The sequence below is a fragment of the Struthio camelus genome, chromosome W (genome assembly GCF_040807025.1).
Source record: "Struthio camelus isolate bStrCam1 chromosome W, bStrCam1.hap1, whole genome shotgun sequence".
Lineage (NCBI taxonomy): Eukaryota > Metazoa > Chordata > Aves > Struthioniformes > Struthionidae > Struthio > Struthio camelus.
In genome coordinates this window covers 19,795,468-19,808,120 of record NC_090981.1, presented here as the reverse complement: position 1 = coordinate 19,808,120, position 12,653 = coordinate 19,795,468, and the positions used below count along the sequence as shown (strand labels likewise).

General features: G+C 42.0%; 1 protein-coding gene across 6 annotated transcripts in view; it reads left to right on the top strand.

Annotated features, from left to right (window-relative positions):
* Nucleotides 1-12,653, top strand: part of GRAMD2B (GRAM domain containing 2B) — a 43,544-nt gene that overhangs the window by 15,327 nt on the left and 15,564 nt on the right. For 4 of the 6 annotated variants that reach the window (XM_009684404.2, XM_009684402.2, XM_009684401.2 and 1 more), the window contains exons 2-4: nucleotides 9,735-9,857; nucleotides 12,005-12,092; nucleotides 12,413-12,479. In XM_009684404.2, the coding sequence (XP_009682699.1) occupies nucleotides 9,735-9,857; nucleotides 12,005-12,092; nucleotides 12,413-12,479 (278 nt within the window). The remainder of the gene's footprint in view (nucleotides 1-9,734; nucleotides 9,858-12,004; nucleotides 12,093-12,412; nucleotides 12,480-12,653) is intronic. The other 2 variants (XM_009684403.2, XM_068925782.1) reach the window with 1 other exon arrangement.

The window sequence follows — 12,653 nt, the reverse complement described above, 5'->3', positions numbered from 1 at the left end:
GGATCCAGTTGTTTACCAAATGTCTTCTCAAATGTTGTCATTCCACAGCAAATTCTTTCTCTGAAGATAACAGATAGATGGCAAGACAAGCTGTCTGTGGTTCTCTTCTCTTCCTTGGAAGTAAACTTCTTCATCTAGAAACTCCAAAATGCTCTCCAAAATGGCAGAGGAATTTTTAGTGTTTTCTTGCGGAGAGACTTAAGAACAGACACTTTAAATTCTTGTTTTATTTTAGAAAGTGGAAAGGTCAAGGGAAATCCCAGGAGGACAGAGGCGACTGTTCCCAGCCAGCCCCCTGTCTGGAGCTTGTAAAATGGCTTAGTGTGCTGTTCCACGTTGGGATTATTGTTACAGTGATGGAGTTAAGTATTGAGAGACGAGACATCTAAGTAAAAGGGAGAGCTGGGGCTGTAGTGTATGTACCAGGAGAAAGCAGTTGCCTCTTCTGATCCTCGGGTAACTGAGCTTCTGTGCTTTATTTAAAGTATTCGCTTCCTCTTACAAAATCTTTTACCTGGCACTGCCTGGCTTCCACCTCCATCCTTTAAAAATATGACACTAAAGGGAGGAAAGGTAATATGCTTCCAGAAAAAGTAGTAGAAAATAATGTGGAAGCATGTTACAGGTAGTGAGGCAGCAGAGAACCTCAGCAGGATAAAGGATATAGAGGCAGACTGAAGCCTTCATCCTCAGTGGATAGGAGGGGGAAGCCTCCTAGTTACTTTACTATGAGGCTGTAGCTCCCGAGATCCTCAAGAAAATCTCCCATACCAAAACATGCCTTTTGCAAAGATCCATTCTGGTAGGCACTTCAGCAGTGGTTTAGCCTTCTGCGAATGTTGCAGTAGAAGAAACGAAGTTTGGAAATGATGTGCAAATAGTAGCCGACAAAGTACTGCAGTTAGGTATCTTGGTAAAACGATGTGATCTGTTTCCCTTTTCTGAGAAACTGAGCTGTGTTGAGACTGGCATCCTTTCTCATCCTCAAAGTACAGTTTCAGCTGCCTTTGGACGGTGGCTTTGGAAACTTTTAATGGTATATGCCCCATTAGTCCATCTGTTGGCTGCCTTTTGCTTCCCTCCCTCTTGCTAGCTTTCCTGATACAGCCTTTTCTTCTTACTGTTGTTGAGGTTTTGTTTTGTTTTTTTCTTCCCTTCTAGTTTAGGCTATTTATGAAAGACAGACCAACTAAGCTAAGGCACCTTGATGGTAATTTTCTAGTTAGCACCTGTTCTAGAAGAGCCATTTAGGTTTGTCTGGCCTTGTCCTGGGACAGAAGGAACGTTATGGTATCAAAGCCCATTGTGTAGCAAAATGGCATATATGCCTATTTTTGCCCATTTATAACACATGCAAACTTGTTATTGCCAGCATAGAAGAGAGTGGGTGTTGCTGTGGAGGATAGCATGTGGGCAGCGGAAGCGATTGTACTGAAGAAAGAAGCTTGCAGGGCATTCGGACACATGCTCTGTAACACAGAAAATAGAAACGCAAACTGGCACTGGTAGGGATTTGACCGCCACGTGTCCAATCTGATTTTAGTAAGAATGTCCATTTTCAGGACTGTAAAGCATAAAAATGCTTCTTTACAGGCAATGTCCCAGTCAAAGGAGCTGTTATGGCTAACACTGCTTAGAACCATTGTTGGAGGCTAGGATTTCCTACTATGAAATAATATATTTGTATTAGATTACTTAGGTTGCCCTGATCACTTCCATGAAAGCATAGACATGGCTGTTGGGGAAAAAGGGTAGGTTGCAAAGATACCTGTAGGAAATTCAGGGTTGCCAGACCCTTAGTGAGCGGGGAGCGTTCAGTAGTTACTTCACGTTGATCATTTTCCATCCTGGATGGAAGGTGGGGTGAAACTGCGTAGATGGACACAGCTAATCTGTTTGTTTTCATCTCCATCTGTGTTGTGTGTTAGGCCTTGTTGTGCACTATTCTAGCTGGGGACCCTACAAATAAAAGTTGTAGTCAGGTATCTCTTGAAACATCTACTTGAAATTTGCTTTGCCCAAATAGCACTGGGGCTTGAGGGGGGAGGGGGCAAGGGGAGTTGCCTTTTTAAGCACAGAAATCTGGTCGATGACTGAGTGATCTACTGTTGATGCCAGTTGTCAAAGAAACCACTATGTGATCAAACCACAATCTTTTCTTCTCTTTGTGGATATCCTGACTGAAGAACCAGAAAGATTTTCTTCTGTTTTGCATCGACTTAAAATACTTTGTATGCAGCATGTTGAGTCATTATTTCTAAAAGTGCCTCGAAAGGAGAAGCTTCTGATCGAGTAATCCCTAGCAGCCTCAGTTTCTAAACTTATTTTTCTTAAACAGTGGAGGAAGCAGTAAATGTGTTGGTAGGATTGCTCCCAATCTCTTAATCTCTTCTATGATCTCTAACCGTTCTTCAGCCTTATAGCAATAGTTAATGTAGCTGTTGGTGTCTGCATTTCTCTCTCTTGGCAGCTAAGACATGTTGCTGTGGAGCTGTTCCTCCAAAGAACAGAGATGCAGCTTCAGATTGTGAGGCCGAACCTATCTACTGACGCTGTGGTGTTGATCCTCTTGTAAAGAGGCTTGTGTTGTTCCTCGGAGAGATTTGTGGTGTTTCTGACTGAGTTACGTAGCTGCCATAAATTTCGAAATGGGTTAGAATCCCTGAGAAGTCATACGGAGCACGTGAGTTGTATGTAGCTGCAGTATCTTTTTTCTTTGATTTGGTATGAACAGTTGGTAGCCCAAAGATTTAAGTGCTTTTACCCTCTCTTCTGCACCCTGAATAAACTGTAGATCATGAATTCTTCCCCTTTTCTTGTTATCTCTGGAAGCCGAAGCTAAAATGTGGCCCAATGTAAGATTGCCATTTTCTTTTCAGTAGGCACTGTGATCCTGTCTTTTGTCTTTCTGGTTTAGAAATCAAGGCAGCCTAGAACCAGTGAATAGAGAATTCTTCCCACCTGAGGGCCTCCAGTCAGCTGGAGAATGAAAAGTGCAGGGCATCACAGTCCAAAGCAAATGTGAAGGAGTATCTTCCCCTAAGATCTTTTGCTTCAAATGCTTCCAGTAGTGTGTCTGTCAAGTAGGTCTGTGTAGTGTACTGTGCTGGCTATGGCCGTGCCTTTTGTTTAGATAAACAACTGTTGAAGATCCTGCTGAGAGTCCCATGGAAACTGCATCATGAGAATCTTGTGGGGCCGGGTGAAAAGATATGTATGAGAGGGCTTCAGCTCTTTGGAGTGGATATCCGGAATGGAAACTCTTGAAAAGACAAGAGAGCTAAATGACTGACGTTCCTGGTCTAGTGTTAATAAAATATCTTGTTATAGAGTCTCGTATTTCAGAGCACAGGGAATTCTTCTGGTTTTTTTTTTTTTTCTATGGAACTTGATAGCAGTCTGGTTTTGATTAGACAGGGAATACAGCCAGTTAATAATAGATGGTATTTAGAACAGAGAATTTACATACTTGCTAATGACATCTGCAGTGTCACAGTGATCTTGCTGATGTCGAAGTGGTAAGGTAGTGTGAAACTTGACCTAGTTATTATGTGAAATGTCTTTTGAACATTAAAAAAAAATGCTATTTTTGTCTTTAACAAGGTTGGAGGGTTTGCTGTTCAATATTAATTCAAAAATTGCATTCATCTTTTTAATAAGGATATAGAAGCACAGACATCTGAAACTACTCACATGTGAGTAATTGTTTCCTAGAGGTAGCTGTGAAATAGAACATGCTAAATAGTTCTGAAATTAATTGCTGTCTCTGATCTGTAAAGTAAGATCCACCGTAAGCAAAGCACTTTATAGCAGTTAGGCTGGCTTTCCTTCCAATGCCAGCTGCTATCTTAATTCCACCTGTGTCCACAGCCCTGTTTCATCATAGAAATGCATAGAGTAACATGCAGCGTATACGCATGCACACCCATCCACATGCATAGGATATTCAATTAACATGCCGCTGTACAGCTTTACCTCTATTATGCCATGTTTGACTGCTTTCTCATGAGAAGAGTTAGCCTGTTCCAAGAACAACTTGGGTTATCTAGGCTGCCTTCTGACATGTAGTAGTTAAGTCTCAGTCTGGTTCCTACCTGTTCATCCTAATGAACTGACCCTTTCCCTCATGCAGAGCTGTACACCTCTGCTCCCGCAGTAATGTTTTGCTGCTCCCCTTCATCTTGGGAACAAGCACATCTGCAGGCTCTATGTCTGTAGTACAAAGTACTTCAAAATGAAATGCCATACTTCCAGAGACAGCTGTTTTACTTAGCCTATACTTAAGGCTGAAAAGTGAACAGCATACTGAGCATATTACATTATAGAAATACCAAATGTATACTGTGGGGGTAGATTATGGCTATTGGCCTATTATAGCAGCTGTTACGCAGTTCTTTGTGATAAGCGTACCTTGTAGTTTATTTTCTGCCTGTTTTGATAGTATTGGAGTCTCAGTGACTATTTGTGTTTAGCCTTCCAATTGCACAATAAAAATGACAGTCTTAGGTAAAACATAAAGAAACATGCCTCAGAAACATGATAGGACACGTTTTCTCACAAGAACAGTGCCTTGCACCACAATGCTGGAGTATGGCTAGTCTGGGCATCTTGCCCTCTGAGGGACAAGACTTTGTAGGAGCATCTTGGACATATAAACACTTCAGCGCTGTTGTTAGCAGATTAGAACAGTCTCTGTACTGGATAAACTATGAAGAGGACAGCAGAAGTGATCTGCATGGAGTGGGAAAGGTTTATTTCAAGTACAGAGTGAAATAATGCAATTGGATTAGGTAACGTATACAAGTTTGTCAGAAAAAAGCACGATTCTGATTATGTGTGTCCAAGAAAGGTCCATTTAAACTGGAGTGGGGTAGAAAAGAGAGTTAGTGGAGTGAGGGCGCATATCTTCTGAAAGAGGCCTAGAAGGCTGCGGTATGTGTTTAACCTAACAAAATGAAGGCTGAGATGGCTGTTTCAGACTGCTCCTTTAGGGAAAGATAAGTCAAGGTGAGCCTATGCTGAGGAATGGCTCTCTAGCCTGCCGCAGGCTTAGCAGGCTGTTATCTTTTCAAGCATATCTCCTTTTATCCACCTACAGCCATTTCGGCTTGAAGCATGCTGCTGGTATGTCTCCTGGATGCTGCCTGGATAGCCCTCTTCATCTCGCTCCCCCTCCACGGCTGTCTCTAACTGCTGTTGCAAAACAAATCCTTTCTGTATAAAAGACATTAAACTGGGTAACAGAGCTTCTAAGGTAACGTGACTGTCCCATCCTCAGAGCAAACGTTGCAGCAATACTGACGCCTGTTAAGCCCTAGGGAAATATTGGGGTGCTTGTGGTTTTGGAAACAACTGAAGTCAGTACTAACATATCTGGTTAGTCAAGGTGCCTGTTCCTCATACGTAGCTGATGTGCAATCTGTGGGGTGGGGGACTGGCTTGATGCAGCTTTTTGTGGCTTTTGAGTTTTTTAGACCTGTTGCCCAAGCTACCTGGTGGTCTTGATGCTCCTTGTGACAGATCTGGGGAGGCTTTGTAAAAAGATGTGTGGTGGTGGGAGCGGGGATTAGACAATAACCATCCTACAGTTTTTGAGGTCTTTATCTCTTATATGTGCCTGAAAAGTGTTCGTGCTGGTAAGACTTGGTATTGGGGTTTTAAAATAAAAACGTTACTTCATTAAGGCTCATTTTTCCAAACTGTGGTCCATTAGCATATCTCTTCTACATTATCTTTGCTCAATGCTTCTCATTCAAACAAGTTTTGGAGGGGAGAAGAAAACTATATTCTAGACTTCTGTTGGCTTTTAATTTTTTTCTTAGTGAAAAATCCACGGTGAATTAATGTGACACTTCAAGCATAGCTTCCACAGGAAGTCTGAATTTTCCAAGTTCTAAAGAAGATTAGCTCCAAACAAGAAAGTCATCTGAAGTTCAGAAAACTTTCTGCAGTGCAAGGAACTTGACTTACGTGTCTGTCACAAAGCTTTTGTGTTTTATAGAAACCATGCAAGTTGGAAGAGTTCAAGTCCCTCTGACTTTTAAAATGCATTTTCTAATAATGCATCTCTGAACGCTTCATTAAAAGGAAACTTAGTCCACTGCCTAGTTTAATGTATTTCTTTGCACTTTCCCTTTGCTGTGACTTAATCTTAAATTACTCAGGTCCGTTATTGGTATATATTTGAAAAATATATACGTTTTGCCTGCAATGCTTATAAATAATTTTTTAAATCTCTGCTTAGTTTACAAGGATATGATCCCATAGTAAGTATGAGCCTTGGGTTTGAAAATAATTCTTTATAACAACCTTCAACCTTTTTTTTTTTTTGGAACAATAGAAACAGCTCTTTTATTTTAGCGTCTATTTGAAATAGGCTTGGTAGCAGTACATGTTAAATTTGAAAAATGTGTATTTTCATATGAACAAAAAGCCCTGATGTTTCGAGGTTTGGAGCTTTGCTCTCTGGTTTTTGCAAATATGGTTCACTTGTGTGGAAATATTAGCAGCTATGGTAACCATCACTGTAAGTGTCCTTTGATCTTAATTTCCCCACTCCACCCCCTTTTTTGGCATGAATTGCTGACTTTTGTGCTGCTTTTACAAAGCATTTATGAGGCCTGACTTGTACACAAAATGTAAGAAGGCTTTAATTTGCTAGAGACTTGATGAAAGATAATTGTTTTTAGGTCGTACCTGTGATCAGTGCTGCTCCAGAAGGTCAGCTAAAATAAGATTTTTCTGCTAGTTTAAAGATAGCTGCTAGGGACTTAGCTGCTATATGAAGCTATAACTATCAGAAGCATAAGGACAAATCCTCACATGGTTTTTCATTATATGAGGTGGGGCGAAAGATAAACATCACAAGCCCATATTGACTGATAGGAATGTACCTAGTTGGCAGTGTCAGTAGCATGTATTTGCAAGGGGGAGTCTCCTCGCCCTTAAGATGTCCTCAGCTGCCAGAGAGGATCCTGGGGAGGTGACCGTGGTGCCTTGGGATGGCTCTGCTCTTCACCCACCACCGGCAGCGGGATTAACGTGCTGAGGGCCTTGCTTCAGTCCCACGGTGCTCTGGCATCTGCAAGCAGCTAGAGGGAATGAGTTAAGACAGTAGAGAGTTGGGCATAGTAGTGGCTGATAGAGAAAGTGAGGTGTTCACCAGCAGAGAGTAGAACAGTCTTATGAGTTTAACTGCAAAATAAGGGAATAATTTGAGGGGCAAGGGAAGGAAGTATGAGTGGTAAGTAAGAAAGCATTTGAGAGCAGCAAAACAGCTAACTGGCAGTACTAAGTGAACAGACTGCAGCCTACACAGACTTTTATAGCTGTTCTAAAATCACTGGGTCCCAGCGAAGCTACGTGTGGTTCTGAAAGCTCCTCTTTCTCATACCTCTGGGTCCCTGGGTCCCTGCAAGTGTATTTGCCTCTGGAGTCGCGTGAACTTACAAAACAGAAGTCACCTTTCTGCTCTTTCTGTAGAGCCACTTGTGCTGTTGGTGGCTGGTGAGCCTGATCCTGAGTCAGGTTCAGAATGCTAGGCAAAGCAGTAGGAAACATGATTTCCAGTTGTTGAACCTGTGGAGGTTTATTGCGTTGAAGGCCTACCAAAAACTCCTGAAGTGCGTCTAACCGGGTGAGTGCAGGAACCTCGTGCAAACTCAGAAACCAAAGCTGTAGTGCAGAGATGTGGGTTTGACACGAGCTGCTGCAGTCTGGCAGCGGCATCGCGGTGTCCAGAGAGCCCAAGGCAGTGAGGAAGGGCGCCAGCCAGGCTCAAGGCCCCGGTAGCTACAGCTGCAAGGTAGCGCTGCATCGCATGGCCTCATTCACCTGGGAGTCCCCGTGCTGTGCTGCTCTTCTGAAACACAGACGTGCAGGAACCTGACAAAATGTGCCTCGCCCTGTTCCTCATCCCACTCGCGCCTGGTATCCCCGGCCTCCCTGGAAGCCTGAGCATCTTGGAATGGGAAACAAACAGACAGCGAGGCTGTGTGTGGCTTAAGAGCTTTGCAGCTCTTGCCCTATGCTTGTGAGAAGCCCCTTGGCTGGGCAGTTCTTTCCGCTTGACATTTCAAGCCAGGTGAAATTGTTTGGGTTCATTTGGATTTTCCAGGTGGAAGCCTGTGTTCCACTTGAATCTCTTGAATTGCTCACTTATTTTTAGCTGACATAAACTAGAATTAAAAGCTGTTGCCTTGTGGTCAGGCAGGACTGATCCAAGAGTGAAGCAAGGGGGGAAACAATTGGTTTTTTTCCACGTTGCCTTTATGAGTGCTGTAACCCTTTCATGTATGCACAAAGTATGATTTAGCGCCTGTCAATTCAGTGCCTCTGCGGTGGGAGTGTTAAGGGGATGAGAAAGCATTAGATAGGGGAATGGCTGCTGTGGATAAACATACGGCCTTTGGAGAAAGCATCCGAGCATCAGTAAGGCGAAATGCCGTGGCTTGTGTTCTGTGACATAAACTGTGGTTTAGCTGCCAGGTAGGAGACCACAGCTCTCATTAGGTCTCAACAAACGTGTTCTGGGGCCTATCTTCTGATCCGAGTTGCCAGTTGCTTTGGTTATGCTTTGATCTTTTTATGCCCTTCCTAAAAGAAAATGGAAATTAAATCAGTCTGGGAACCTCTGTCAACAAAACTTTTGTCCTAGTATGAAAATAAGCTTTTTACTGTCATGACACTTTCACATGATGGCAGTGGCTGTGTTGCTATAAAACTGCAATATATATATTGTGTATATATAATGCAAAACGTTATAATGAAAGCTTCTGTAAACAGAGTTATTCGGGCCAGACATTAAGTTACCTGACAACATAGTTTGGCTTTCTTCCTGCCAGCTTTGAAGTATCCTATAATCTTTCTAAGGCCATAGTCTCCCAAAGGAAGGGGTGTGTGTCGGTATCATATTTAAAGCACTGCTATTCTTGAAACCCTGTTATTAATGACAGTGTTTTTTTCCCCCCCTTAAATCTTCTGAGATAATATTGCATTAGGAACTGAAAAGGGAAGTCAAGAAAAGATTCCGATGGCACATCTCTTAGCCCTTAGACTCGAGCCCGTTAACATATATTTCTAAGACAGAGGCACATGCTGCGAAGGGGCAATTCACTGTGGTGGCCAAAGCTGTTTTTGTAAACTAAACCCAGTACTTTGTTACTTTGAGAGGACCCTTTGTTGTGGAATATTCTGCAGGTGGGCTCTCATGGAAGATGCAACCAAGGGGCAAAATAGGACCCACTCTTTCAGATTAAGAAGATTCTGCTTGGGGAACTTTTCCCCGGATTCCTCTTATAACACAGAGCCACAAATATTTAGTTAAGTGCTAGGTACTGTATTGCAGGATGTTTTTCTTCTCCCAGCTCGCCAAACTAATTAATTTCTCTTAGTCATCAAGTTGAGTACTGAACACAGTCTCACTTAGGAAAACTCTGTTCCTTTTGGAATGGAAGTTAGAGCTACAAATGTTAAGAGTGTTGGAGTACTCGTGGCAGGATTTCAGCTTTTTACCTCCGTTACTAGAATTTCAGTACAGGAGCTTATCTGAGTGGTTGCTCAGATGCATAATGCTGTCAAGTCAGTGGATGCAAACTTTCCAGGGCTTTGGTGTTAACAAGACGTGGTAATTTTGTTCATTAACATGTGCTGTTGTCAACGCATTGCGGTAGCTTTTGACATTGGTATAAATCCTGCAAAACACATTGCTATCTGTTTTATTTTTCCTTCTGCAGTTCAGATGGAGAAAATGGATCAGAGGAAAAAAGAAAGACAGGAAAATCACCTACTATATTGCTGCAGACCCCTACCGCTGAAGTGGAGTGTTTTGATGACCGAAAAAAAGTTGGCGTTGCTAGGTAACGTCAATTTTCTGGTAGCCAGATAATCAGAATGGTTACAGCCCACTGGAGAAGCTGAGAGGCAAGATTTGTCAGACGTCATTAATCATCCCAGTTGTGTTAGTAGCTGTGTGTAGCTAGCCCAGTTGGGCTAGCTTTAAGTGTGCGAACAACAGGGATCAAAGCCCCTTTCCAGGGGCTGTTATATCGTCCACCACTAGCAGTGAGAAGAGGGGGAATCTGGACTCGTGGGTGGACTTTGCTCCCCTGTACTAGAGAAACATATGTTGCACTGGTCGGTGTCATTGTTGGTTACTTTTCACAGCACTTGAAGCCTGAGAGTTAGTCACGTTGAGCTGCAGTTTAACTCCTGGGCTGTTTTTGAACAAGCATTATATCCCTGGATTAGTGATTGTGCCTGGTAAAGCCATGAATCTTAATTTTGGATTCTTTAACTCGAGCAGTGATGCTTCTTTGCACTGTATTTTGCATCAGATGATTGTAATCTCTCTGCAAAAACACTCATTCTTCCCCTGTTGGAGAATTGGAGTGCACTTGAAACTTTCCTAAAACAAACTGGAACAGTGTTAAAATTCTACTTCAAGAACTTGGATGCAAAACTTGAATACCTTTCACTTTGTCAACTGAGCGGCCAATGCAAAAGTCAGTAGTCAATCTGATATTTTGGTTTCAGTCACAAGGCAGAGACTTGGGAAACATCACTTAGCTTTCTGAAATACCCTTTGAGGAAGCATGCAGCTATGTTTTAGTAAACCCTCCTTTCAGTCTCCTCTCTGTCATACAATTCACCCTGCTGGAGAGGGGTTGACAGTTGTTTTTTTTTTTTTTTGGTAAGGCTGTCTATAATTTTTTTGACCTAAGCTTTACATAGTTACACACATACGCATCTTCTATGAGGGACCACCAGAAGCCAGTTTCCCTGCCATCTAAATCAGTCCTGGTGTGCAGTCTCTTTCCTAAATTTAGCTCACCTCTACAACACTTGAGAGTTCTCTCCCTCTCCCTTCTTACAGTTGTTATTGGAAACCCTGATCCTCTCAAGTTTAGAAAACTAAGGCAGAGTTACTGTGGGGGATGAAGTGCAGTGATGGAAACTAAGGTTTTTGTAGCACCTTTCTCTCCCCATCCTACCTTTAGCACTTTGCAGCACATGTTCTTCAGGTCATTCAGCAGGTGAAGCCTGTGTTGTGTTGTTCCTTCTGTTCTTCCCCAGTCTGTATCTGAAAGCCTCTGAAAAAAGAGCTAACTTTTTTTGTAGCCTGTTGATGTCCTTTTGTCTGTGCTATAAATGTAAGCTCTCAAGGATAATGTTCTTTTCCACCTGATTTCTGAGGCAGTGTTATCCCACCTCTAATTTTGTTACGCTAAACAGGCCATGCTGTGAATTTCTGCTATATTTAAAAAAAAAAAAAAAAAAAAGACTTTTTCCCAGCCATTCTTGGACGCTTTCTCTGTACTTATTTTATTTCAGAGTTCCTGGGTTTTTGTTTGTTTCCTCTCCCCTCCCTCTGCCCAGTACAAATGGCCGAAGCTCTACGGATACAACTTCTTATACAGCTGGCACGCGTATAATCCCTTTTTGTGTATTGGAAACTTTGTCCCCAGAATTGCTGGCTACCTTAATGATTTCATTCCGTCAGCACTTCATAGCTGTCATCTGACTTGTGCACCTGTATTTCTTCTCCGTTGCACTTTGCAAATGAGTTCCCACTTTGTAGTAGAAGTTCATAGCTTTGAGTGCATTACCTTGCACTCCTTACTACTTTTATCTTACTTTCATTACTGTGCTATTAAAGAAACAATATTTCATGTGTCCTAAAAAAAAAAAAAAAGGAACTCTGAGCTAAGATCTGTGATAATTCATCAGGTTGCAGAAATGTATTGAACTTGATTCCTCCTCTGTTCCAACTAGTAATTTGGAATATTCCTTTTAAAATACAAAAAGACCTTCTGTGAGGGCTGATGTGGTTTAACACTGAGGTAGATTCCTCTTGAGTGCTTGTGTAATCCTTGATGAGTCAGATAAGAGTTACGGAAGAATTCATATGCTTCATGGAGATGCCTATCTTGTTGATAACTACCAGGACTGATGAAATGAGGCCGAGCGTATTACATGAAATGCCTTTTTTTTTTTTTTTTTTTAGGATGAAGAACAGTGCTGATAGTCCACCCATGACAATGGACATCAAGAGTGACTCCAAGATTGAGAGGAAAAAACGTGTCTCAAATCAGGTAGTGCAGAGGATATACTTATTTATATTTACTTAGAAAGAGTAAGTCGATAACTAGGGTGAGAGTCTGAGAGCATCCCCATTTAGCAATATTATAGTTCAATGTAGCATAAGGACATGTGTTCCTTTCTTCATCTGTGTGCTCTACATCTCTGTAGAGTAGTGTAAGGACTCGATAGCCATATGGCAAAAATTGAGATTGATGGTAAGTTGGGCAAAATGAGAAGGTACGGGGAGGAGAGGAAATGAAATGGGTCACTTGATTATAAAAATATCTAATAAGATATCTGTCTTTGGGCATGGGACTTCTTGTTTTTTTAGCTGAAGGCAAATGCACACTTTCATAAGCTGTTTATGGAGGTTCCCATTGATGAGCCACTGAAACAAAGTAAGTATTAATCCCTTTGTCCTTGCTGACTCTGGAAGATAGATGCTGGTGACATTCAAGAGGCACTATCTGAATTTTAAAAACCTTAAACTCCACTTGCCTGCAGCTGCAAGGCTTTCATCTGTATGCCCTAGGTGTTCTGTTATCATTTTGCAGAATTTTGATGTCTTAAAT